Source organism: Engystomops pustulosus, chromosome 8 (assembly GCF_040894005.1).
Source record: "Engystomops pustulosus chromosome 8, aEngPut4.maternal, whole genome shotgun sequence".
NCBI lineage: Eukaryota > Metazoa > Chordata > Amphibia > Anura > Leptodactylidae > Engystomops > Engystomops pustulosus.
Window position 1 is genome coordinate 97,976,566 of NC_092418.1, and position 27,912 is coordinate 98,004,477.

Genomic DNA, 27,912 nt, shown 5'->3' on the forward strand with positions numbered 1-27,912 from the left:
AGTAGTTTTTATTTTGTTTAAGAAACCTGGATAACCCCTTGTGAAGAATAATGGAAGCTACCCCTTCCAGACATGGAAGTCTATGGGGAACAAAAGGGCCATAAGACCGATAACAGAAAGTAACGGAAACCCCGATGCAGGAGAGAACTGCCACTAAGACTTCACCGACAATCCCCATATACAACTTCCAAAAAGACTTTTTAAATTTATATTGACCTTCTCTTTTCTCAGTTAACCAAGGCCCAGCTACGCCAACTAGTGTTCCAGGAGATGTAAAGTACAAGGAGCAAAACTATACATTTGTTCAAAAAAATATGACCTGGTATGAAGCTTTGTCTGAATGTAAGAGCAAAAACATGGAGCTTGTCAGTATAACCGACTATTACCAGCTCTCCTTCATCACGGCCACTGTTGGTCAAGTGGGTCAACCCATGTGGATAGGACTCTCCAGCCGTGATGTAAGTTTTTAGGGTTTTTTTTGTTGTGTATGACTTAAAGCATTTTACATGTCATGTTTTATGTTCTGTAATGTTTATTATACCAGGATGGCATCCACTACAGATGGCAGGACGGGAGCCTGGTCACTCTGAATCGATGGTCAGAAGGAACTCAAGAGGGAGATTGCACTTTTATTGCTTTGGATGGAACATGGAAAACAGAGAGCTGTGACTCCCAGATACCAGGGGCAGTCTGTTATGTCCCACTAAGTAAGCCTTTGCCTCCTACCATGAAGGGGACGGATTAGAACAGCATGGGGCATACAACAGAGGCTACTGAAGATGACTCAGTGTTGGAATAACAATAGGGAGAACAAAGGGAGTCTAAAACTGGTGTCCCAACAGGGAATGACAACCTGACATACAAGACGCTAGTCAGTTCATTCTTCTATATGAAAGGGTTTCTGGGGTCCTTGGAAAGAAGATGGGGGGGGGTATGGCCAAAAAATAATTATAAGGGAGTCAAATGACTCAGATAAAACGGGTAATGGATAACATATCATCCAGGCCTTTTGGTTGGATACAGTCCATCATGTAGATCCATTGCTCTTCCTACGGTAGGATCAGATTGTCCCAGTCAGCCCCACTTTTTGGTGGCCCACTATATCGCTTGAAACTCATTTGTACGTTAATTACGTTGATGCCTCTCCATAAATTGTTTGCCAATTTGGGTGTCTCATGTTTTATTTTTTGTATAAAAAGAGGTGCAGAATGATCAAACAAGCTGTGCTCTCCTCTCTCCAGCGTTCTGGTGTAGTGTGGCTCTGGTTGTATACATGAGCTCACTGGTTGATGCTGTCACTGCTGAGCCTCTCTGTACAAACAGATGCCGACGGTGACCAGAGGTACTGAGCAGTGAGCAACAGTGAGTTTGTTTGTCATTTTTATACCCTCTGGGGGCATATAAACAACCCCTTTAAAGTAAATCTACCACTAATCTAAAGCAAAATTAAACTATACCTTTAATTAAAAAATTAAACTATACTATACCCATCCATAATCCTCTTCTCCAGGGTCCCGGTGCTGGCCTTTTTTAAGCTTGACTTGGCAGGATCACTGCAGAAAACTACCAGTGCCATAGATGTAAAGATCTACAAAACTGCATTTACTTTAATACGTATGGTCATAATTTTTGCAATCCTAGTATAAATTGTTTTTTTTTTTTAATATTTTACAGAAAAACCTGCGGATAAGTCTCCAGACCACGTAGACTGTCCTCATACGATTGGGGACACTGTATGGATCCCATACAGAAATAACTGTTATGCCTTTCTGTTAACACACAAAAGATGGCAATCAAGTGGGAGCAGATACGCCTGCCACGCCCTGGGTACGTGTCTGTCATTTTCTTATGTTCTTTTGTCTCTTCTCGCGATATCTATTATCGACTTGTTAACCCTGATGTATTAGCGACCTGTTACTAAAAGTTCTCACCGAGTGCCCTGTATTACAGATCCGGATGCCTATGTCCTGAGCATAAGAGATGAGGATGAAAACCAGTTTGTCTTTAATCATCTGCAGCCGTACACGGACCTGGCCAAGTGGGTTTGGTTAGGACTCGTTTATGATGAGAAAGGTAAGTCTGCATCATTTGGCTACTTGCATATTGCAGTTATCATTGGGATCTGAGCTGCAAGAAGGAGCATAGCAAAATTGCCAAGAGCAAGATCTGCCAGATCAACATGCCCATCTGAAAGTGGCTTCATTGTGTACTCAAGTGTACTCAATTAATATATAATCCTACTGCATTGAATATTCATTACAACTAAGAAAGTGAAGATGTATACAAATCTGACTGCCTGCAGCCACCACTAGGTGGAGCTTGTTGCCTACATTTTCAGTTTAACTTGTAATGATCTTTTCCATCTAGTGGTGGCTTTCCATTTACTATACAGGCGATATAAATTAATATCAATCTATCTCTTGAGCATAGATAGAGATAGCCGATTTGTTTCATGATCTTTCTAATACTTTGGATCCAAAGCATTTAGTTACACTTGTAGATTAACTCTGTTTTCCCCTCTCCTAGTCAATAGTTTCCGTTGGCATGATGAGACCTTTGTTCAGTTCTCCAATTGGAGGGATGGACGACCAAATGTAACAAAGGACAACTTTTATGCAGCAATGAGACTTGATGGCTTTTGGGATATGTATCCCAACCCAAAGGATTTCCAGCTAGTATACCTTCAACAACACTCTATTGTGGCCTGCAAAATCGAAAAAGGTAATTGCTCCAAAGGTTTTTTTAAGTTTGTAAATGGGGCTTTTGTAGATAGGGTCCAGTAGAGGAATGGGTGGTTTATGATTATGACTTTTGGGGCCTTAATCTAATTGTTGGAGGTTTGACTTCTGGGACCCCCACTGGTCAGTTGAATGGAGGTTCCCATATCTTCCCACTTGGTTTGCCACCCTTAGGAAGTCCTCAAGACTGAGAACGGAAAACTCAATGCTCCGCTCTGTGTTTAGTCTCCTTTTTATGCCTTTTTGTATATCTTCAGAATTGATGTGGAACATGTAATATTCTTTCACTCTTTTTAAGGTTCTGAAGGACAGTACATTTTGCCGATGCCATCAGTTATCCCCTATTTAGATTCCTCATACTTTTTTCTGAAAAAGAAGCTGACGTGGACTGAAGCGGTGAGCGAATGCAAACAAAATGACGGTCACCTGGCCAGCGTGCACAGCGAGCACCAGCAGTTGTTGCTGGAGCGTTACGTCAGGCAGGATGGGTTTCCAGTGTGGATCGGACTGTGGAATAATGATGTAAGTATTCAGACCTTGGAAAGTGAGCCCACCACCTATAGAGCGATCCTACACACCCTTTCTCTTGAGGGCACCCACACTGTCCGTCTGCTGTATAAGATCCTTGCATTGGGCAAAGGCTTAACCTTTAGGGGGCTGTGCCACATCAGCAAGTTACAATTTAGGCTTCATTCAGATGAATGTATACCAGACGGACCATTGCCGTCTATGGGTGACATATGTCCCCCATACGCTTGTGTGAATGTAGCCTTAGGCTGCATTCAGACGAATGTATGGCCGCATGGCTACTGCCGGGCAGGCATACGTCCGCCGCAAGATGCTTCTCCATAGAGATGCACAGCGTACGGGCCGTAACATGGGGAAAGATAGGACATGTCCTATCTTTTTCCCTTGTACAGAGCGGTAATGTGTTGCACATGTGCGGCACCGTATCACTCTGTGTGGCCATTGCCGTCTATGGGGGGGCGTATGTATGGCCGCAAGCTTGTGGCTGTACATACGTCTCCCATACGTTCATTTAGATGCAGCCTTAGTCCTAGCAGTTGGACCTGTCAGCGAATCCTCCCATTGCTCTTGTGAATAAAGTGGTTTCTCCATTCATTTTATGCTTACTGCCAGAGATGGCCGAGGGCTGTATTTGGCTACTTCTTCAGTCGGTCACCTAGAGAATAAATGGAGCAGCAATGCACATGTGTGACCTACTGCTCCATTAACAAGAAGATCAATGGGGGATCTGACTGCTGGTAATGGATCATAACATAAGAGAAGACAGGACCCCGTTCTCCAGATTGGTTCTCATACTCAATCGATCAGCAAGATCCGTTATATAGATCATTACTTGCTTTGGCTGAACAACCCCTTTAAGGCGATTGTAAAATTTGTGCCAGATCCCCCAACTTCAATGCATTATTTATAGGACTGATCTAAACTGGTGTAATGTTGTCCTGTTCACCCCCTAAGTCTGGGTGTCTCTGCACGCTATGCACCCTTTATATTACACCCCTGGCCTTGTAACTATTTGTGTCGTTACGACAAATTGCACAAATAAGTTCTGAACTGATCCCGCAGGGAATCCTGGTCGGCTGCATTGAAAACTCTCACTATGAATGTTTTTGACTAATAGGGAACCGGTATGGAGTGGTCGGATGGGAGTGAAACCAACTACGCAACCAAACACTTAGAAAGTAAATTGAATCTCGGAAACTGCGTCCATCTGGATACTAAAGGAGCCTGGAAAGTGAAGAACTGTAGCGAGCGTGTAGATGGTGCAATCTGTTATAAGAATGAGTCTGCACGTAAGTTATCATATTGATCATTTATGAGAATTCTGGTAATTTATCTGGGATTTGTCAGAATTGGCAGTCGAGATTTATCCTCATGGAAGCTACTGAGTTTCCAGGTCTCACATGTGACCGCTCTGCTCCATTAATCTCTATGGAGCTGACGGTGATTGGTGAGCACGGCGCTCGGCAATTTCGGTCAGCATCATCAATGGAGCCCTCGTTTTCGCGATCTTGCGGGTCTCAGCACTGAGACCCCCTCTGATCAGCAAGTTAGTTACTTTTCTTAGTAGGAAAACCCCTTTAGGGTTTGGTTGGATATGGTTTTACATCTTGAATACTTTCTTGTTTTCTAGTGCAATCAAAACTTGCTACAAAAGATGAACAATGTCCCAAAACGCCCGGCTCCGGACACTGGGTCAGCCACAAGGACTTCTGCTACGGCTTTGATGTAAAAATTTACAACTATTCTGTGTTTAACAATACGGAGGCCAACAAAATATGTCAGACTGTGGGTACGTCATCCATTTCATGTAGATCTGCCTTATCAGTTCTTGTGCCAGGAGTTTGCACTAAATTTTCATCAGTATTTTTGAGGAATCTTTTTGGCTTTCTTTACTTCCATATTGCACACATAACCTACTTCCTTGCTACTTTCTTGCCTTATCTTCTAGATCTTCTGTTCTTTTATACAACAACACTATTATACTTCTAGTCTTACCTTGATTAACTTTTAGTTTGGGACAGAAGGAACAGGTCATCGATCTAAGGCTACCGGCAGACGGTGCAGCTGTCTATTCTCCATAATCTGCAAAAGAAATAGGTTGTGAACCCATGTAACAGGTGTAGTGTGGATTTAGAGGAGCCGAGCTGCTGCTGCTGGAATATTGAACACTTGCTGCAGCTTAGCCCAAGAGATTACAGCCTATTGCTGAGGGACAGGAAATAAATTGTGTGAGCAAAGGTAATTTGTCCTCCGTTTTGGCCACACAAAGCAGCAGACAGTGTTGGATATTGAGCCTATAGAGCTGTGTAATTATTACAAAATAGAAATAACATTACAGCTGTAAGTGGGATCTCTTCACCGAACATACCACATATGCCTCTGCTCTGAGTAACAGCTGTATCTGAATATTACAGTAGTTACTCAGGGGGGAGGGCAGAAGGCTGTGCAACTGTATACTGAAGATATCTCACACATCAGTGCGCCAAAGTACTTTAAGTCCAGCTACAATTCTGGAATTTCAATGCATTTTTCACAGTCCTGCTGTTACTAACAAGACACCCAAAAGAATGGTTACACAGTTCTCCAGGCACAATACCTGCCACTGTATACAGCTTTGTATGGCTAAGGCTGCTGACATATTGTCCTTTTAAGCTTCCGTAGTTTGATTTAGAAAACTTTCCCACGGATTAGTTTTCATGTGGCTACCAAAAAAAAAAAAATGATAAAAGTTTAACAACAGAAAATACCGGTTTCTCCTTTTGGCGGCTCAATGGGTGTTGACCAATCAGAGCTGAGCAGTTTTGACATGTGACACAACAGTACAATGTCGGATCACTTGGTTCCTAGCCTGAAGAAGCTACTAAAAAAAATGCTCTGTACCAGGTAGTTTCTTAATTTTTAGTTTTTTGCAATGGAAAAGCAATCTCAAAGCAGTTACAGCAGACTCATCCGGTACCGTGCAGCCCCTCTGTATAGTCAGACCACTGTCTAATTCTGTCCTCTCTTACAGATCCCACCGCCACCCTGCTGTCTATAAATGATGAGGAGGAAAATGACTTTGTAAGCAAATATCTGAGCAGCGATCACTATGTTACACAAAGAATTTGGCTTGGAGTCAATTCCACCTCGGCTGGTAAATCTTACAAAATCTTAATAATTTGTTTTGCCCTTACTAAAAAAAAAAAAAAAAACACTTTCTCCAACCATATTGATGGGACCGGTGTCCTTTATGTTTTTGCTTTATGGCTGCTGCAATGAGAGTTTGTTGACAGAAATGTGGGATGGGTGTGATCAGTCCCCCATCACAGGAGGGGGTGGTGTGCAGCTCCTCCTCCAGAGAGTGATGGGGGATGGGCATACAGAGCACTGACTCTGTGTAACGTCACCCATCCTGGTTATCTAGACCCCTGGTTATTGCTCTGATCAACATGTCCCAGTCTAAACAGCAACATTGACAAGTGAGTTACAATAAACTGTTAGATTTGGGTTGTGTCCATTCTGAAATATTTTGTGATTTTTTTTTTTTTTTTTTTTGTGAATAGTCTCCAAATAAATAAAAAAATATATATATTTTATATACATTTTAAATGTGATTCAAATATTTTTGCTCCTTCCATTTAAAGTGATGAAAGAATAAGTTTTGTAAATAAGTCATGTCTAACAGGGGGGAATGTATTAATGCACTGGTGCCACAATTCTGGTGGTTTTGTGCCAACAAAACTGTATAAAATGCCTTGCACCACATTTATCAAGGCTTTTAGACCTTTTTTTGGCACTTTTGCGACTTGTCCTACTAAGAGGGAGTGGTCTTTTGGAAAAGGGCGTGGTCTATGGAAAAACTTCCGTGCACCCAAAATTCTGGCGCGCAGTTTAGACCAACTAAAAGAAAGTCTAAAGTAGGAAGAGACAGTCTTATGCTGCTCCAGAATTTATCATCACAGTGATAAATCTGGCCCAACTAGAGACTTGCAGAACCTGAGACACACTTTATGAGTCCAGTGTATTTATAAGGATAGCATCCCCCCTCTTCTTCTGACCTCCCAAAACCTTATCACATTAATTTATCAGCTGCTTTTATTTAGAGACTCTGTATTCAGCTGCCAATAACTGTGGCACAGGGGGGGGGGGGGGGTCGTGCTCGTGAATACACAGGACTCATGAATCCTGCTTCCTGAATATTGCTAAATTGCTTCTATTAGTTAGAATTTTTGTGATCTGTTGGCTCACAGCATAGTGACATTATTTATAAGGTTTGCATGTAATTAAGCTGGAAGGTGGGAATGTGTAGATGAATGTAGATGCCTCGGACTGATCCTGTCTGGTCTCTCCCTTTAGGTCAGAAGTCTGTGTGGCTGGATGGCTCAGCAGTGCAGTATACAAACTGGGGGTCTCCACAGAAAGAAGGAACAGGCTTGTGTGTTATACTGTCGCCTCAGACAGGAACGTGGAGTAAAGTCCCATGTGCACCAGGCTACGGGAGAGTGGTCTGCAAATCGCCTCTGAGTAAGTTCTCTCCTGGTTACTCCTAATATGGTCCTTAAAGGAAATCTACCCTCAGTCAAGCATGATCAACTTGGGACACTTACTCATCGATCCAGGCCCCGGGAAGGTGGTAATCTTCTTATATTTGTTACCCATGGCCTCCTCCTAATATCAACTTTTAATTTATGCAAAAGGGCTCTAGGGAGTTTTACCAGAGCCCTCCTGTTCTGTGCAGGAGCACTTCCCCCTCCAGTGGTGTGAGATTACATTAGGCAGTAGCAGGGGTAGTATGAAGGGGAGACAGTGTAACAGCCTGTGAAGCTACAGCACTGAGGAGCCCTTCTGATAATGATTTGCATAATTTTAAAAGTTGATTTTAGAAGGAAGGATACCAAACATAAGATGATTACCACAGTCACTGTGCCTGGATTGATGAGTAAGTGTTCCCGGTTTATCATGGTTGATTTTGATGGGCTTTTTGGCCTTGTCATGAATGGGGAACCTGTCATCAGCTCAGTGCATGTGCAAAATACTATTCTGCTTCTATGTACTGACATGTGCCTGCACAACGGTACCGGTGAAGTCTCGGTATATGCTCCATCACTCACTACTTGCGCCCATGTGCAGGAATTGGGGAGGACTAGTAATCTAATGTAGGGGATGGAGAGGAAGGTGTTTTCTCATTAACCCCATAATGTCCATGTTTTTCGTCTTCTCATAGGATCCAGTGGTACAGGAGCTGCAGTTGCGTTTGCGGTGTCCCTGATTGTGGTCCTCCTCATCGGGTTACTCGTCTATCTCTATAGGAGGAGACATACCTTCACCTCTTCAGTCCGGTACAGGCGCGCAGAGGATCAGATGGAGTCCATGATTGATTATTCTTAAGGACGGTTTTGAACATTTTTTTTGCATCTTAATTTTGCACAAAGAATTTTTTTTTTATTGCTGTGTTTTTCTGTTGTTTTTATCTGCTCTGCAGATGCGGTCTTATTTTTTTTGTGGATGACTACTACTTAACAGAAAACCAATGCATTCAAGTTTTTTTGGATACTTGACAAATGTTTTTTGTTTTTGTTTTTTTTCTTACCAAGCCAAATTTAGATTTTAGGGTTGTTATTAGAATAGTTTTTTTTGTGTTTGTTTTCTCTAAACTTTGATACATTTGAAGAATGTTTTTGACAAAAAAATTATGGTACATTTGGTTCCATATGTAAGGGATGTGGTATTATGGAAACGTGATGCTCCAGTTAGCGTATTATCTGCACCTTAGTTTCTTGTCTGTTCTGTAGCTGCTTCTACTCTACACAACATCATCTTCTGATAGGATTAGACGTGGAATTCTAGAAGGGGGTATTCCGGAATTTCTTTTTAATGCATCTTTGGCATTAATGCCAAACTTCTGCAAGAAGAGACTGAAATCTTTTGGCTGCTTCACTTTTTACCAAGCACAGCGCCACACATTGTAGAGTGGCTGTGCATGGTATTGCAGCTCTCCCCACTTTATGGGTCTGAGCACAAGTAGGGCACATAATGATATAATGGCCCTCTAAGTAAAGACAACACTCACCGGTGCACCATGATCCCTTTAAGAAGCTTAAGATTTACATCGTTCCTTACCAGAATCGGGGAGATTCCCGAATCGGGTGTTGATATCCTTCTTAAACAGCCATAGTTAATAGATGAATGCCAAATCTGTAACGGGGGATCACCCACCTTATCTTGTGTAAGAGGGTGTTATACAGAGAAAAAATGGGTCATCAATAACAAGAGGATCCCTTTAAATAAAGTTAGATCTTCAGTAACTTATTCAGTAACACAGTGCAGATCTATCATGGAGCACTCAGCGGAGAATCAAGGTGCAGATATTTTTGATAGACATATTTATGTGTAGAATTTCATGAATGATCCAGAGGGTCTGATAAACCGCCTTTTGGTTTTTTCAGATTTGCAGTGTAGTGTTCCAAATAATGTAACAAAAGCTTATAGGAAGTATACCATCAAAATCCATCATGATAGACCTCATAACCAAGGCTGAAGTGCCCTGGGGAGTGTTACCAGAGCACCTCTGTGCTGCAGATTCATCGGTTGTTACACTGCCTCCTCTCCCCCCTGCTCCCTAAACACATCCCCCATCTCTCTACCTCTGCTGCATGTGATGTGTGATCACATCAGGCAGATTCGGCACACAATAGGTGGGCGAAGTGCTGCACAGTGTAACAGCCTGTGATTCTGTAGCACGGAGGTGGCTCTGGTAAGCCGCTCAGAACCCTTCTGGTTCATTAGAATAATTTTAAAAGTTGAAGGAGGGAGGCCATGAATAGCAAATGTAAGAAGATTACCACAGTCACAGTGCCTGGATCTATGAGTTAGTGAATACCCCCTTTAAAAGATTTCTTTTTAAAGGGCTATTCAAGAGCCTTTTAATCAAAGTAATTTAATATCCGATTGGTAGAGGTATAACATTCACCCACGCTCCTGCGCTGTAGTGTTTTGCGGCTTCTTCAGTCTACTGAGCACAGCGCTTTGCATTGTGTAGTGGCTGTGCTTGGTATTGCAGCTCCTATCCATTCTGATCTTAGGAATAAGTGATTAAAAAAAAAAACTCCTGTAATAGGCCTTTTAGATTTATTTAGATTTTTTTTTAGATGAATTCCTGATTCTCAGTGCCGGATAAAGGGAATTTTCCTGTGCGTGTATGTAATGTATAGAAAGCTGCGCGATTCTGAATGCCATGAAAATTTTCTTCTAGATTTTTTTTATTTTTTTTGGTACTATAACGGAACAGAAGGAAATGATGTGTATTTTAATGTAAAATCTGATTATTTATTAGCACAGATTTGGGATAAAACTTACTGTAATGTTTGGAGTTTGGCCTTGTGTAAAAAAATCTTAGGAGATTTGAACAAATCCTCTTGGAGTGAGTAAGAGATGTGTAATTCTTTGAAGTGCCTATAATTTTTGGGGAGGCGGGGGGGGCGGTCTGTTTCCATATTTCGGACTTCACCTTTGCAACGTATTTGTTATTGCCCAAGAGAATCTACACATTTTAGAAACATTTTAAATAGTTTTGCTTTTTAATTTTTTGCCGTTTTGTGGATGCAGCCTTAAAGGGGTTGTCTGGAGGTTGAAATACATGGCTCCTTTTTTTCCAAAAACTGGGTAATGTGTGGCATTGCATCCAAGTTACATTCATCTGTATACAGCTGAGCTGCAATACCGGCACAGACCATGGTCAGGTGTGGCGCTGTTTTTGGAAGATAACAGATATTTTTATCAACCTCTGGACGACCCCTTTAACCAAGGGGTCCCCAGATTAACTGACCTGTGACCTCTCCTCCTGCAGTCCTACTACTTGCTAAATTACCTAATTTATATAAGTAAAAAGTATGGGACAGATATGAGAGCATCACAGCAGGATCAGACTACACAGTTTGTTTGTAGTCTGTTACCATAGAGAGCAGTTTAATTTTTCTTTTTACATTCTCTGGGGCAGTTACAGAATTTGTTGCAAAGTTGGAGATGGCCTTTATTTTTTAGCATTTAATTTTTTTAATTTTTTTTTTTTTTAAATCTAGGAATCTAGGAAATCTACCAGCACGATAAACTGTAGACACTCATAGATCCAGGCACCATAACTGTTGTAATCTTATATTTGTTATCCAATTATGCTAATGAGCCAGTAGTGCTATGGTAGTGCCCCTTTGTGCTCTGTCTTTGCAGGCTGTTACACCGTCTCACCCCCATCCCTGTTTCCTCAGCACTTCCCCCCCTCCATCTGCCTTCTGCTATCTCGCACAGTGTGAAGGGAGGGGAATGCTCCTGCACAGCGTAACAGTCTGTGAAGCTACAGCACAGAGGGGCTCCGGTAACACCCCAAGAAACCTTCTGTCTCATTAGAATAATTTTAAAAGTTGATTTCAGAAGGAAGCAGGCCTTGGATAACAAATATAAGAAGATTACCACAGTCCCGGTGCCTGGATCTATGAGTAATGTCCCTGGTTTATCAAGATGGATTTTGATGGTAGATTTCAATCAAGTGAATAATATTTTGCACTGGACAGTGATTAATACCCAGCTGCTGCACAGTAAAGCAAGGTTCAGAAACTGCTGTAAACTTATACATTAAATTTGAGAAATACGATAAGAAATGTATAATGATGGACTAGGAAAATCAAAAAGTTTTGTATGACATTAGAAATTTTTTTTTTCTTTTCTGGTATTTATTACAGGGTTATTACAATGTTTTTTTGGGAAAAATATTTACATTTTTAATCACTTTTAACGCTCATGGACTATTATTATTTCTCCAGCATTTACTAGAGGAGAAGGGCTCCCACTAGTGGGCGGCTGTGAGAACTGCACAAACTTTGGAAAGCCATAACTTGCCTAAATTTGCACTATGCAAAAAAAAAATAAAAATCTGCGTTTTACTTGTTTCTCTACATCTAATAGTGTTGTAGAAAGATCTGTATGTAATAGGCGACCTTACTGCTGGTTATATCAAAGCACATGGAAACCACTCCAGTTACAATAAATCTGTAAAAACACCTTGGCCTATCATTTTTTTTTTAACCAAAACCAAAAAATTTTTTTATATGTACCGTATGTTACTGTTCAGGGACTACAAACTTATTTCATTAATTGATTTTTTTTTTTTGTCTCTGTTTTACAAAAATTTGGGCTTTACGTTGTCTAATGGCGCCAATGGGAATGTACTGACTTATGTTTTGTTAAATGGGCAATTTTTATGAATTTTTTAAAATAAATAATATAGCTCTGGGAAAATATCCCTTTAACCAAGATGAGTAGAGGAATATGTAGGGTGTAACAAAAAAAAAAAGTCGAGGTGATGGAATATCTTGGACATTGGATTGAAAAAATAAAAATATTTGTCAAATATTTTTTTAAAATATTTATCCTACTCCCCAGGGATGGGCTGGATGGCAAGTTATAAATATTAAATGGGAACCCCCATTTTTGTTGCAGATTCAGATTTAAAATTTCAAAAATTTTGATTTATTTGACTTAAGTCTTTTTTTTATTTGGTGACATATGACCAATAATCACCAAAAATTTAACTGTGTGCAAAAAGGGGATATTTTAATAAAAACACATTGGGGGTCATTTACCAAGGGCCCGATTCGTGTTTTCCCGACGTGTTACCCGAATATTTCCGATTTCCGCCAATTTTTCCCTGTATTGCCCCGGGTTTGTGGCGCATCGGCGCTGGAAATCGGGGGGGGGGGGGCATGGCCAAACGATAACCCAACGGATTCAGAGAAACCGCCGCATTTTTTAAAAAAAAGTGTTGCTGGACTTGCACTTACCTTCACCAAGTATAGGATGGTGCACTCCGGCGGACCTCGGGGAACTTCAGCGCAGCAGTGACATCTGGTGGACATCGGAGGAACTGCCTTAGTGAATCGCCGGAAAACCTGAATCCACCGCAGAGAATGCGCCGCTGGATCGCGAATGGACCGGGTAAGTAAATCTGCCCCATTGGATCCAAATTCTGAAAATGGATGTATGCAATGTTTTACTAAAAGCTGTCCAATGTTACCGAACTCCGCCTCCTATCCCCACCCCCTGGGGTGGAGCAACTTTAAAATATCAAACGGAATCCCCAAATTTTGTTACACCCTGTATATACATTTGTACAACCTTTTTGTTTTATACCCTGTGTATTGTAACATGAGCATTTTAATTTATTATAGACCTAGGAGTCACGTTGGTGGTTTTGATTGGTTGATAAATCAGACCACCCACTGGACTCCTAAACCTGTAATGAGCAGGAATTTTGATAAATCAAGTTCTACTGAATCTTTCCTCAAAAAACATATATCACTCTACTCCTGCATTTCAAATCATTGAAACTGGAATACAGTCAGAATTTGATTATTAAAAGCACTCCATCAAAAAAAAAAAATTTCTATCCTTGTACATACTTTCCCACACTTTCAGGTTTTTCAGTGATCAATATTTTTAATTCAAAATATCCCTCTAATAACATTGTGAATTTGGTGTCGCCACTAGGGGTGCTTTATGTATTGCGTACTGTTTACTATAGACTGCATTGTATAAGTAGGATACAGTGAGCTCCCCCTAGTGGCAGCTGCAGGATGTCAGAATTTTTGTTAATTCCGAATCTAGAAAACTAAAATTGTTCATCTCTACATGAATAACCAGATCCGACCTAATGGACCTAAGTCTTTTTTTTTCGACTATGTAACTATTAATTACATGTAAAACTTTTGCGGGGACAAAGAAAACCTTGATGACTGATTTTGATTAATTTATTAGTGAAATGGCTGCTTGTATATAACTTGTACATCAGACGTCTGGACTTAAGAACAACGCGTTCAGCCTGTGACTAATTCTTTGCATAATATCAATCTCAAGCCAATGCCCATTAAACATGTTTTTATAACAAAACTTCTTGTGTTTCACTTATTTCTCTAGGAAGGTATTTGAACACTTATTTTTCTTTGGTCAGTTTTCACACAGAATTTCTTTTTTTTTAAATGTGGCACATTGTGACAGATCATGTGCAAAAACGCCATATACTGCTATGTTGTAGTATGGTAGTACCGTATATACTCGAGTATAAGCCGACCCGAGTATAAGCCGAGGCCACTAATTTTACCACAAAATACTGGGAAAACCTATTGACTCGAGTATAAGCCGAGGGTGGGAAATGCATTGGTCACAGCCTCCCCAGTATATAGCCAGCCAGGCTCTGCCTCAGTGTATATAGCCAGCCAGCCCCTGCCCCAGTGTATATAGCCAGCCAGCCCCTGCCCCAGTGTATATAGCCAGCCAGCCCCTGCCCCAGTGTATATAGCCAGCCAGACCCTGCCCCAGTGTATATAGCCTGCCAGACCCTGCCCCAGTGTATATAGCCAGCCAGCCCCTGCCCCAGTGTATATAGCCAGCCAGACCCTGCCCCAGTGTATATAGCCTGCCAGACCCTGCCCCAGTGTATATAGCCTGCCAGACCCTGCCCCAGTGTATATAGCCTGCCAGACCCTGCCCCAGTGTATATAGCCTGCCAGACCCTGCCCCAGTGTATATAGCCTGCCAGACCCTGCCCCAGTGTATATAGCCTGCCAGACCCTGCCCCAGTGTATATAGCCTGCCAGACCCTGCCCCAGTGTATATAGCCTGCCAGACCCTGCCCCAGTGTATATAGCCTGCCAGACCCTTCCCCAGTGTATATAGCCTGCCAGACCCTTCCCCAGTGTATATAGCCTGCCAGACCCTTCCCCAGTGTATATAGCCTGCCAGACCCTGCCCCAGTGTATATAGCCTGCCAGACCCTGCCCCAGTGTATATAGCCTGCCAGACCCTGCCCCAGTGTATATAGCCTGCCAGACCCTGCCCCAGTGTATATAGCCTGCCAGACCCTGCCCCAGTGTATATAGCCTGCCAGACCCTGCCCCAGTGTATATAGCCTGCCAGACCCTGCCCCAGTGTATATAGCCTGCCAGACCCTGCCCCAGTGTATATAGCCTGCCAGACCCTGCCCCAGTGTATATAGCCTGCCAGACCCTGCCCCAGTGTATATAGCCTGCCGCTGCTGCCGGACAGATCGCACAGAAGATATACAGGGGTCAGCGGAAAGGTGAGTTTAGATATATTTATTTTTTTGACTCGAGTATAAGCCGAGTTTGGGTTTTTCAGCACATTTTTTGTGCTGAAAAACTAGGCTTATACTCGAGTATATAAGGTATATGGTAGTATCAATCAGATCCCCCAAGGTTGTTGAAATCCCCCACAGCCCTGGCACAAAGACATAGTTCTGGTGGCAACCTGATGGTTCCGAACCGCAATGCTCAGAACCCCTTGCAGAGTTAGCGGATGAATAACCAGTATTTTTTAGTCATCTTAGGCCCAGTTCACATCTTCATTAAAGGGCATCTACCACCAGAATAATAATTCTTTATATAGCGCGCACAGATTACGCAGCGCTGCACAGAACTTGGCAAATCATTCCCTGTCCCCAATGGGGCTCACAATCTAATAAACCTACCAGTATGTTTTTGGAGTGTGGGTGGAAACCAGAGGACCCAGAGGAAACTCATGCAAACACGAAGAGAACATATAAACTCTTTACAGATGTTGACCCTGGGACTTGAACCCAGGTCCCCAGCGCTGCAAGGCTGTAATGCTAACCACTAAGCCACTGTGCTGAATGCAGGTAGATAATGGTACAGAATTAATTTTTTTTTTATCAAAAGTTTTATATTAAAAGGTCTTTTATTTCTCCCTTTTCGCTATTAAAAAAAAATCCATTATCTTTACTTGTAGATACAAACATGTAATATCCCTTTAATACACAAATGTTTCCAAATCATTGAGCGTTCAGACTCCGTCCCCCTCCTTCCTGATCGCTCTCACAAATGGTGGAGCAGAAGTTGTTTTTCACATTGTTGTGCAATTGATATTTAGTGTAAAGGTCCCAGGTCTGGCTGTGATTTTGGAGGGACACATCTCCGGCAGCGATGAGGAGAACCTTGTGCTATCACGATGCTGAGGTCAGTAATGGACCCACAAGGACGGCGCTTCTTCTATGTCTATGCTCTGCACTCGGCTCAGCGGCCGCTCAGTCTGTCCCTGGACAAGAAGCTGGTAAGTGATACCATATGTTATAACAATGTAACATACAAACCAGAACATTGTGTATTCAGTTCTTCTGCTACATGAAAGGTTCCGTGCCATTGGTCCCAGATTCTTACCCCATTTGAACTTTTGGGGTGATACTTTTCATGTGGGTTTTCTGAGATCAATTATGAAAATACAGTTTTGAATACAAGTCAAATATTCCCGCTCCTCCAAATCTGTATACAGAACCCAGGCTAGAGTACCTACCAATCACACGCAAGGTTACAAAAAGGGCCAATAATATTACAACACAAAGCTTTAACCCCATCCCGCCGATGCCCTTTTTCATTTTTGTGTTTCCACTTTTTCACTCTCCCCCCCCTCCTTCAAAAATCTATAACCTATTTTTCCATGTAAAGATCTGTGTGAGGGGTTGTTTTCTGCGTTACAAATCGCACTTCATAGTGATGGTATTTATTCTTCCATGCCGTGTACTGGGAAGCAGGAAAAAAATGCAAATCCAAATGCTGTGAAAATGGTGAAAAAAAAATACATTTGCGCCATTTTCTTGTGGGCTTGGATTTTATGGCTTTCACTTAGTGCCCCAAATGACATGTCTACTTTATTCTTTGGGTCGATCACAGGGATAACAAATTTGTATAGGTATATATATATTTATAATGTTTTCATACATTTACTAAAATTAAAACCACCTATACAAAAAAAATTCTTCATTTTGCCATTTTCTGGCGCCAATAATTTTTTAATACTTTGGTGTCCGGAGCTGTGGGTGGTGTCATTATTTGGGCCTTTTGATGACGTTTTCAATGCTACCATTTGAAGAACCATACGGCCTTTTGTTCACTTTTTTTTTAATGTTTTTCAAAATGGCAAAAAGTGTCATTTTCGACTTTAGGCGCTATTTTCCTTTACGATTTTAAACCCCGGGAATAACCATTATTATATTTTGATAGAGCGGACATTAATGGCCGTGGCAATACCTAACATGTTTATGATGTTTACTGTTTGTTTATATTTATATCAGTTCTAGGGAATTATGTTGTTGTTTTTTTTTACTATTTTTCAGATCCCCCTAGGGTACTTTAACCCTAGGTTCTCTGATTGATCCTGCCATATACTGCCATACTACAATATGGCAGTATATGGGGATTTACCACATCATTTATTACACTGTGCAAATCACACATTGTACTGAATGGGGTAACACCCACGCGCTTGTTACCGGTGAGTAAATATGTAGCAAACGCCCACCTTGTATGGTGAGGGCTCAGCTCCCTTGCCTTCTCCATACACCCGCAGCCCAGGCCCGAGGAGCACACTCAGGCGGCGAAAAAAAAATTTGTCTGCTGGATCAATTGTACCAGTGTCGCTTTAAGACACTGGTACAAATGATAACCTTCCGGTTTGTGTAGTTACTGCCTCTATGCTGCGCTTGTCGGTAGCACAGCATAGAGGCAGAATCCAAAATTCACCTTTCCTCGTTCCCCTGATGCGGCGCTCCGCACTGTACGCGACGGCTCTGAAGCCAGCACACATCATGATGTAATCAGATCACGTGTGTGGGCGCGTACAGAGGGTGCATGCCGAAGAAAGAAGGTGGCCGCAGGCGCTGCTCCAGGGGAGCGAGGAAAGGTGAGGGTTTTTTTTTCTTTCCCTTATGGGTGGGGGGAGAACAGTGTGACTACAGGGGGAGGGGCAGTGTGCCTTATGGGTGGGGGGGTAGTGTGGCTATGTAGGGGGGACAGTGTGGCTACGTAGGGGGAGGCAGTGTGACTGTGTAGTGGGGGGCAGGGGGGCATGCTGGAGCTGCTGGTTTGAAGGTCCATCTAGCCGCTGATGGGGCTCTACAGTCTGTTGTAGTGACCACTGTCGCCAACGATACTATAGAGCAGACCACGGCAGATTGTTTGCTCCCCCCTGATGTAGGTAGCGGATTGAGAAACGGGTCGGTACAATGATTTAATTTCCATATAGACTTTAGGGGCCATATATTTTGAATGGGTGGACGAATTTATATAAAAAAAATTTTAAAAAAACACAAATTGATTTAAAAGTACAAAAAGCACCAAAACAAAACTATCTCCAAAAAGTATAATATCTGATGTGGGAAGTTCACATTGTGCAAGAGCCTGTGGAATATCACTGGATGTGTTACTGCCATCCGGGACCTTGTACTCAAATGTTTTTTCTTTTTTAAATTACCTCTTTATCAGAGAGAATATACAGAATAAAAAAAACGCAATAAAGTCATCCACATACAAGTTTCTGATCAGTAGATACTGAGACCCCAATACAGCTGAACGCAGATGTTGGGGCAGTGGTGTAACTTGATTTTAGTGTATTTTTTATAGTGTTGTCACTGTAATCACGTTGGAAAAAGATACTTCATAGTCCCCTTCAGGCTCCTGGCCTAGGTGCTTCTGAACCCCCTTAAAGTGCAATGATTAGTCAATAGTCAATAGCTCTTAGGATGTAAAACCACTTTGCCTATTATCTTGATTACCTATATCCAGCAGAGTCTTTGTTATCCTCCTCAGTTCAGCCTATTCCTGAAGTAGCGGCTACCCCTGGCTATGCTGATAATCCATGTGAGATCCTCGTGTAAACAACGGTATGGACTCACAGGTGTCTGCTGCACCCTGCTCTCTCTGGAGGGATGAGGGGGAGGTCATGTGATTGTGCTCTCTGTGTGTAGCTAAGCGGGTTCATATCTGTGGATGCAGAAATCTCCCCCATAGTACAGTGGATAAAATGTCTCCCCTGTTCCTAATCAGTCCCTCCATTCAGTGGCGTAACTTGAAGCTGATGGACCCCAGTATAAAATCTGTGCCAGGCCCCAGACTATAATGTATGCTAGTCTTCTCATGTGAGAAAGTGACACCTTATGGGCCTCATAAACCTCTTGAGTCCGTTTGTGACTGAATCCTCTCAGGTTACGCCCTCACTTCTATTCCAGTCTGTGACTCTGCTGAACTTTTTCTCACTGCATGTCTTGCTGTGTCATACACTCCTCTGCTGCCCCCTCCCACCCTTTATGCTCTCTAGACCCTTTCTGCAAAACAGAGAATTTATAAACCCTGCGTGCTAACACAGCGCAAACTATAAACTTCATGTGACTATTTCAGTGCTGGTTTCTACTATTTATTACATACTTCATGCTCCTCCATGTGATAAAAGCTGCCACACTAGTCACCATGCTGTATGTACACTATGCAGTGTTCAGGGGATTTTCTTGTAGAAATCTCACTGGATTTACTGCTGAATTACCGAATGAGAGAACAAAAAACATCATGGGAAGTGATGGCAACATCGGTTTGACACAGCTTCAGGGCAGATACTAGAAGTGGCTAGTCTCCGCCCACTTCACTGTAGCTGAATAAGATTTTGACAAGTATCTACAGAACGGAAAATGCCATAACTTTGGAACAAGGAACACAATCTGGGCCTTATTCTGTTTGTTTTTAATGGGGGATTCACATATGACATATGAGTTACACTTTAAGCAATGCTCTACTGCCAAACCACACACCATCTATAGTATAGACAGTATGCAAATATTTTTCTACAAATTTACAGCTATTTATTTTGCATGGGATTTTTGGTAAGTTGTACATTCCTCTTCTTTTCTACTGCAGAGTGTCCTGCTCCATTATGGGTCCAATTTCGCAACAGGTGTTACACATTTGTCCATGTGACGCAGTCGAATTTACTAAGCATCGAACTTGGCCGAGAACTTTGCAAAGGTAACAAACTTCATCAAAGTGTTGTCAAGGGGCCATGATTAACCAGAAAAGTTGGGGGGGACACAGTTTTGGACTGAAAGTTGATGTTTTCTGTTGTAGCTTTCAGGCCCAATATTTGTACGGGTTGTCCCACTTTTAACCTTTTGGATGACAAAGTTTGAAATCTGTGCCAGAACCTGCGACTGTGATTATCATGTTGTCACTGGCAAGTTCAAGCTCAGTTTTTCTCCCTAAATACATTTTTGGAAAAAACAAACAAATGGTTTTGTTTAGGTCTCTGAGATGGAACAGCACAGTTGGTGAGTGGCCCCAGGTCATAAACATGTTGCAATCTGGCATATAAAGAGCATGGACATTTGACAGGCAAAGTGAAAGGATTTTTAAAAAAAAATCTCATCCACTGACTGCCGCCCCCCTCAGAGTTTTGTGATCTGCTGCCTGAGGCAGGATAATCATCCTGCCTCATGGCAGATGCTGCCCTGGCTAACTGATGGGAAACAAATCCAAATGGAAAGTAATATGTATTTGAATTCCATCAAAGCTGAATTCATCTATATACAGTTTATAAGAACTGAAGTACATGTGCTCGAACCACAGACACCTCTATTGTGATTGGTGGGGGTTTCTGCAGCTGGAACCAAACTGCAATAAATCTGCAGCATTTAGCTAATGGATGTATTACTCTGTATCTCTCAGATATTGGCGCTGACATTGTAAGCATCAGTTCACAGGAGGAGAACTCCTTTTTGGTTGAAATGTTTAAAACAAAATGGAAAGGTCCCACCGAAATCTTCCTAGGCATGTTCTTTGACAGCGATGGTAAGTGACCTACCTGTATGTTATGTTGTATTATGGCTCAGTGTATAAGCTGCATATACCATAGAATAGCAATGACAAGTCTTTATTTCTATAGGGCCATCATATTCCGCAGATACAGATCATGGGGGACATATCCAAATAAAACAAGAAATTACAGATCAATAACATAATCAAATGTAACAATCGGCGTAAGGCTCAGCTTACAATCTATGAGGGTGAAGGGGTGATACAGAAGGTAACTTGTAATGTGGTCCACCCATTCATTAGGGAATAAAATAATTAAAATAATAAGTAATGGTTGAACAAGTCCCCAGTGGCTATAGATATGCCGTAAAACCAGGAAGCATCAATCTGCAGAGAAACCTGCAGGATTGGAGCAAACAAAGTGAAAGTTACATGCAGTTAGGGAATGTAATAGGCCTGCCTGAAAAAAAAAAGGACACGTCTGAAAGATTGGCAGTTATGTATTACCCTGATAGATCGAGTTAGTGCATTCCAGAGAATAGGTGCAGCACGGGAGAAGTCCTGGAGACGTGAGTGGAAGGTTCGAATTAAGGAGGAGAGTAAGATTCGATCACTGGAGGATTGAAGAGGTGAGGGAGGAGAGGTGCAGCACTGTGCAGAGCTTTGTGGATGAGGGTAATTAATTTGAATTGCATACAGAAGGTGATGGGCAGCCAGTGCAGTGACTGACACAGAGTAGAGGCATCTGTTTAGCGTTGAGATTGATAGACCATTCTGGCTGCAGCATTAATGGTACAGTCACATACTGCACTAGCGCTACGTTTCCAAACGCCGGGTGCTGTGTGTCGGCCTGATTTCATTGTTTCCAGTGATACACAAGCGATTTTTTAACATTCTCACCCATTATGACCCACACCTGCCAGGAACGTAACAGACTTCTGAATGGGGCCCCCCTTCCCCATTCGCTAGGCAGTCTTCTTATCCCATGGGGGGGAGGGGAGGGGGGGTTGAAGGCACATATCTGTCCCAATAACTGTGGGGAAATAGACGCCTAGAAGCTAGGAATTAGAGATTCTTAGTCCTGTTGTCCCCTCCCCAGACATTTCTTATCTGAGTTCTTCAGCCTTGCTGTGTACTGTAGAAGTTGTCACTGTTATACACATATTATGATGTACAAGTGGCGCATTGGCCCCCTGAGACTGCGGGCCCCATAGCAGCCACTATGGCTACTACAGCTGCCGCCTACCTGTGGCGTGCATCACCCCTGCTCTGTATTCTTCCCTGCAATAAACTGTTTTTTCGGCCCCGAAATCGGTGAGTGCCGTCATCTCTCTTCTTTATTGGCTACTACTGCTGTAGTTACGCCCCTGACACCTGCTTTTGGCTTCAAAAACTTCATCCGAAAAATTTAACACCTGAGGAGTATGTGAATCCCACCCACCTTGGTAGTGTGACTAGTTAGGCCTGATGTCAATCCCCTTTGACTATTTATTGGCAATTTGCATATGGAGAAAATCAGTAGAGTCAGTTTAGCTAGAGAAGTTTTAGCTTCTAACTGGATAGATTGTAGCAGTGTAGCAGTCACAGAATCACGTGAAACATGCGCTGGAGTGCTGCAGTGAGGGGACAAAGTATGGAACATTTTAGGTTGTAATTGCGAGTATTCCTATTTACCGTATTTTTCGGACTATAAGGCGCACATAAAATCCTTTGATTTTCTCAGAAATCAAAGGTGCGCTTTATAGTCCAGTGCGCCTTATATATGAACCGTACTTACACACAACAGCTGCCTTGAACTGTGCACAGGTCTGCCACCTGCTGGTCATTCATCCTTATAATCAGGTGCGCCTTATATATGAACCTAGACATTTTAGCAGGAATTTATTGATGGTGCGCCTTATAGTCCGAAAAATACTGTACATATGCGAATATTAGTCCTGTTGACATTTCTTTTAATACCTTCCTAGAATTGTATTGACTACTATATTGTAACCAATTTTTTTACATTTGCTTTAATCAGAGTATTTATTATACATGCGACATATTGTAACATATAAAATCTGTGCCTTAGTCCCCCTCCTACTTTGTATATGTTTTTTTAATATGTGATAATTGGATTTCACTCATGTTTAACCATAAAGGAGTCTACTTGTACTTGCGTCTTTTTTTATATGTAACTATATGCAGCGTATAATATTGATTGTAGCAGTGTTTTCTATGACTTATGTTTCTACCTGCTTCAGGACTAGTTAGGATTCTAAATTTCCCCCCCAGATGTCTTGCTCCTCTACTCATTGGATCTTTATTTTTCTAATATAAGAAATTTTGACTTCCTGCAACTGCCATTAGAGGGAGCTTGAAGTGCAAGTCACTACTGTAGCCAATCCCTGACTGTAGGTGGTTGATCCAGAAAATACACTTGATATAAATATTCCCACCTTTGAAAACATATTTACATATTTCCCAGTTTCTCCTTAGTGGAGCATCAATGGCTATAAGTCTGCACACGCCTGTAAGGCGGCCTTAATTGGCAAAGTCTCCATAAAGATTTAAGTTAGACGGATATAAATCTCATGCTCTGTCTTGTACCAGACAACTCCCTGAAGTGGTACGACAAGTCCGAAGTAACATTCGTAAACTGGGGGAAAATACAATTATCTGACAATAATTTGGACACATGCGTAAAAATGGACACACAGAGCGGACGATGGGACATCACCGACTGCGACGGCTTCACGGAATCGGCAGTCCTATGTAAATGTGAGTATTTGTATACAGATTTCTCAACCGCCATTTATTATATGTTGGATAATTTCTAAAAGAAAACTGGTTCGGTTTGATGCCTAATCCTCTCTATGAACCAGCGACATTTATTTGTACTTGGAGTCTTGTCCCTGGGGTTCGGCCACCGCAGATTCAGGGAGGGACCATGTTCATAAGTTATTGAACTTCGAGTTTTATGTATATTTATTAAAGGCTTTGCGCCAGTTTTTTTGTTGGACTTTGCACTTTTTTTTTTTTTTAGTGGAAACTGCTTGTTTGGTTTTTAAGAAATGTCCCTGACACATTTGTGACCAAAATTTTGCACTGAAAGGGGCGTTCCGGTGCTTAGATGGACAGTCTGAAAAAAAAAAAAAAAAAAAGTGAAGCACTCTGTCGGGGCTGTGCAGGGGGCGCCAGATTCATGAAAAACATGCACAACAAATCATGAATCTGGCGCCCCCTGCACTATACACAGGACACTGCACATAGTACAGACTGCACTGTTTTTGATAAATGTGGGCCTAAGTGTTAAGATATTGTATATTTCTACATAAACAGCTTTAAAACCAATTAAAACAGAAAATACGCTTCCTTTTAGATGAACCGAAAGAAAATCACACAATTGGTAAGACTCCAGTTTTTCTGAATATTTTTTTTAGGCCCTTGTAATGCTAAATGCCTGCTTACACTTAATATAATAATAGTTAGGTTTTTTCAGCACAAAATCGGCTTCTACTCGAGTCTATGAAAAAAAAAAAAATATTAACACTGTACTTACTTTTCTGACACCCCCTGCAGGTTCTCTTCTCAGAGAGAAGCCCTTTGTGCATCTCTAATAATAATTCTTGTAATTATTATTCTAATGAGTATAGAGTTTACCAAATCAGTCCCTGTCCCCATGGGGCTAACAATCTAATCAACCTACCAGTATGTTTTGGAGTGTGGGAGGACACCCATGCAAACACGGAGAGAACATACAAACTCATTGCTGATGTTGACCCTGGGACTTAAACCCAGGTCCCCAGTGCTGCAAGGCTGTAATACTAACCACTGAGCCATCATGCTGCCTACATAATTATTACGGGGACAGTAGTCACTGGCTATAGCCTACGATAGGCCGTCCATGCAACTCAATCGCTAAAGCGAAACAGAAACTGGTGGTTGCTAGAAAGTAAAAACTATTTGTCACATTTAAATCTTGGAACTAACTTTTCGATGTCTCTTCTGCAGATAAGAAAGCCGTGATGATTACATTGATCATGACATTTATCACAATCGCACTGGTACTATCCATAGTAGTAATATTACTCCACAAGAGGAGGAGTGCACTGCACAGAGCGGAGCTTCTCCCGTACAGCGATGATGCCGTCCTGGTGGACACAATGGAGAGAGAAGACTACGCCTGAAATGTATCATGAGCCGCGCCGTGTGAATACTGACCGAACGGAGGTGTCGCCTACAGAACGAAAAGTCCGATAGGGTGGATTCACACGTGGCGGAAACGCATTACAGCAGCTGAGAGGAGGAGATCTGCCTCATTGGTGTAAAATAATGCAGGCGTTTTCTAAATGTACTAACACATGCAATGTAATCAGGCAAAGCGCCTCTTCTCAGCTCTTGTAATGTGTTTGAAAACGCACACATTCACGCCATGTGTGAACACACCCTTAAAATAAGTCTCAATACTGGATTTTATAAGCAACTAGCTGTAGCTCTTGGCGTTACCTGGGATAGTAAATAAACTGCTACAACTAAATAGAATGGGTTAACAAAAATATTTTATATGTATCTATTGACTGTCTGTCGCCGGCAGTCTCTTTCAGTGACTGACTGTCTCAGAGCTCAAGTTTCATTTTTGCACAGCCTTTTATAAAATTACAGATAGTCTGAGATAAAACTGGTTTCCATGGGGCAACTGGAACAGACATTTCTGATAAATCTCCCCCTCTCTCTGTATCCCAATTCTTCTTACCTCACACATAAGAGTCATATGAATGACCTGTGGGAGAACAGCAACCAATCACAGCTCAGCTTCCATCTACCACAACAGAACACAATGGCTACTGTATATGGAGGGTAATAAATGGAATTTGGAAAGTGTGGGGTAAAAAATTCGGCAGTTTCAAAACCTGGTCTAAGCTGTTCCCTAAGTCACAGGCAACAACTCAGCAAAATTTGGCAATTGTAAACGTGATAGTCGTTTTGAGGTTGTTCCCCAATACTACAAAAACAGGCAAATCACAAGGCCCAGATTATATACACCCAGGTAAAGAGGGAACCATGTACTGTAATAAATTTATAAAGGACGTCTACCATCAGATCTACTGGTGGAAGACGGTCCTAACCTGCTCCAGAACAGACATACACATGAGAGAAGAACTTATGCTAAAGAGCCTGAGGCAAATGTCACCCCAACGCCTCGCGACTCTACCAGGTTGTAATATACTCACAGCCTCCTACTCATTATTCACCTTTGCTGATCTGAGATAAGTGGATAGGATGGAGGGGTGAACAATGAGTATGCGGACATGACTATATTACAACACAATGGAGCCAAGAGGCACTCAGGTGAGGTTGGCCTGAGTGCTTCAGGCTCATTAGCATACTTTTACAAAGTCCCCCCCCCCATGTATATAGCTGTTCAGGAGCCAAAACACACATCCTGCAGCAGAAGTACGATGAGGACAGTACCACCAGTAGATGTCCTTTAAAGGGGTATTCCCAAAGACAAGTTTCTTAAATGTACTCTTAAAAAAAATGCATTGTTAACAGTGAATTGGTGTTATAGACTGGAATTATATCAGAATAAAATAAGTCCTGCTGAACACAATTTCAGTTGACCCTAGACACAACCCTGTAATTTCTAACTTGGGGTGGGGGTAGTCAGGGAAGCCATCTTGGATTTGTGTGAGCTGAGATTGGCTCCCTCCATCCAAGCCCCACCCCCTGCAGTCCAGGCCTGAGCTCACATTGACAGACACTGACACTGCCTTCCTGCCAGCAAACATTACATCATAGAGTAGCTACAAGCAGATAAGTTCTTTGCCTGGGGCCGGAACAGATATATAGCAGTGTAATACGCATTTCATCTCCTTCTAGGTGTCAGTACAATGTTCAAAATTTATGAAAGTGTATATACACCTATACCCTGATAATCTAACCACATTGTATGATCTCTAGTTCTGTGGGGTTACAGTGTCTGCTTATCTGCGCATGTCGGTGACATACTGACCGCGCAGGTGCGAGAATGCCTGGCGGTCAGCAAGAATTCAGGACAGCAGGCGAGATGTGGGTAGGTAACATGTGCATGGGGCGTGCCAGGGGCTGAAAAAAAAAAAAAAAAAAAATTAAAGGAGGGCGGGTGAGGAGCAGGAGTATACTTTTAAAAATCTCACACATGGAGGGTCGGTTTTCCAAGGGTGGGGGGGTGGGGGGGAACTACTCTTCAGCTCCACCCAGTGGGCGACTAGACTAGTTACACAGTACATGTAACTGAAAGGTAATATAAAAGTTATCTTGTTCTCTAATACAGATTTTTCATACAAAAATGTTTATCAGCGTATGTGCAATCCTCTATGAGGACAGGGGGGGTTGCAAAAAAGGGGTCTCCTGGTGACAGGTTCCCTTTAATATCTCCGCCCCCCCCCCCCATACATTGTGGTCCACCCCTTGTCCTCTTTTCCCAGTTTCAAAAAACTAAATAGCAGCTGTATCAGCAGCTCTCCTCCTCTTCCTCTGTGCTGTGACATGGGCGGAGTCAGCACCTGGTAGGAGCAGACCGGTGGGCCAGACTGACCCTGGTTTCATACCCTACCTGGAGGGGGCCGGAAGTTTTGTGATGAGTCAAGTCCTTTTTAAAACCATATAGAAGGTTGAATTGTGTTTGGGAGTTATTAGACAAATTTATACAAGGTTCAATACAATGATGTGTATATGATGTGCTAAAGAAATAAAAGGAGTTGCCTTAACCATACATAGTTTTTATTCTTTCTATCATACAACTAAAACATCAATGTGCATTTAGAGTGATATACAGGGGGGGGGCTACAATTTTTTTCTTAGCAATTACAAGTGTTTAAAATTTTTTAGCATTTATATATTTTTGCAAATTTTTTTTTTTTTAATTGTAAAAATGTGCTATAGACCAAATCTGGAAAAAAAAAAAAGTCATCGAGTCGCAACCTCACGGCTTTGTATCGAGTTCAGTAGAAGGCGGATCAGGAAGGGAAAAAAAAAGGCTGTACAAAAACCCT

The 27,912-nt window shown here is 42.0% G+C and overlaps 2 protein-coding genes across 3 annotated transcripts in view; both read left to right on the forward strand.

Moving 5' to 3' along the window:
- The window catches only part of LY75 (lymphocyte antigen 75), a 54,477-nt gene extending 40,297 nt beyond the window's left edge, over positions 1-14,180 (forward strand). Inside the window, exons 25-35 of the mRNA XM_072121937.1 lie at positions 232-458; positions 545-707; positions 1,675-1,827; positions 1,951-2,073; positions 2,527-2,721; positions 3,037-3,260; positions 4,384-4,555; positions 4,897-5,055; positions 6,277-6,399; positions 7,602-7,769; positions 8,470-14,180. Of these exons, the coding sequence (XP_071978038.1) occupies positions 232-458; positions 545-707; positions 1,675-1,827; positions 1,951-2,073; positions 2,527-2,721; positions 3,037-3,260; positions 4,384-4,555; positions 4,897-5,055; positions 6,277-6,399; positions 7,602-7,769; positions 8,470-8,633 (1,871 nt within the window). The 3' untranslated portion in view covers positions 8,634-14,180. The remainder of the gene's footprint in view (positions 1-231; positions 459-544; positions 708-1,674; positions 1,828-1,950; positions 2,074-2,526; positions 2,722-3,036; positions 3,261-4,383; positions 4,556-4,896; positions 5,056-6,276; positions 6,400-7,601; positions 7,770-8,469) is intronic.
- A 1,930-nt stretch (positions 14,181-16,110) lies between these two features.
- Positions 16,111-27,024, forward strand: CD302 (CD302 molecule). Of its 2 annotated transcripts, XM_072121941.1 has the most exons (6): positions 16,111-16,376; positions 20,006-20,113; positions 20,810-20,932; positions 23,489-23,656; positions 24,258-24,284; positions 24,890-27,024. In XM_072121941.1, the coding sequence occupies exons 1-6, from the start codon at positions 16,250-16,252 to the stop codon at positions 25,063-25,065; spliced, it is 729 nt and encodes a 242-aa protein (XP_071978042.1). In that variant the 5' UTR covers positions 16,111-16,249; the 3' UTR covers positions 25,066-27,024. The 2 variants fall into 2 exon arrangements, with proteins under 2 accessions (XP_071978042.1, XP_071978044.1); XM_072121943.1 differs by lacking the exon at positions 24,258-24,284.
- The last annotated feature ends 888 nt before the right edge of the window (positions 27,025-27,912 follow it).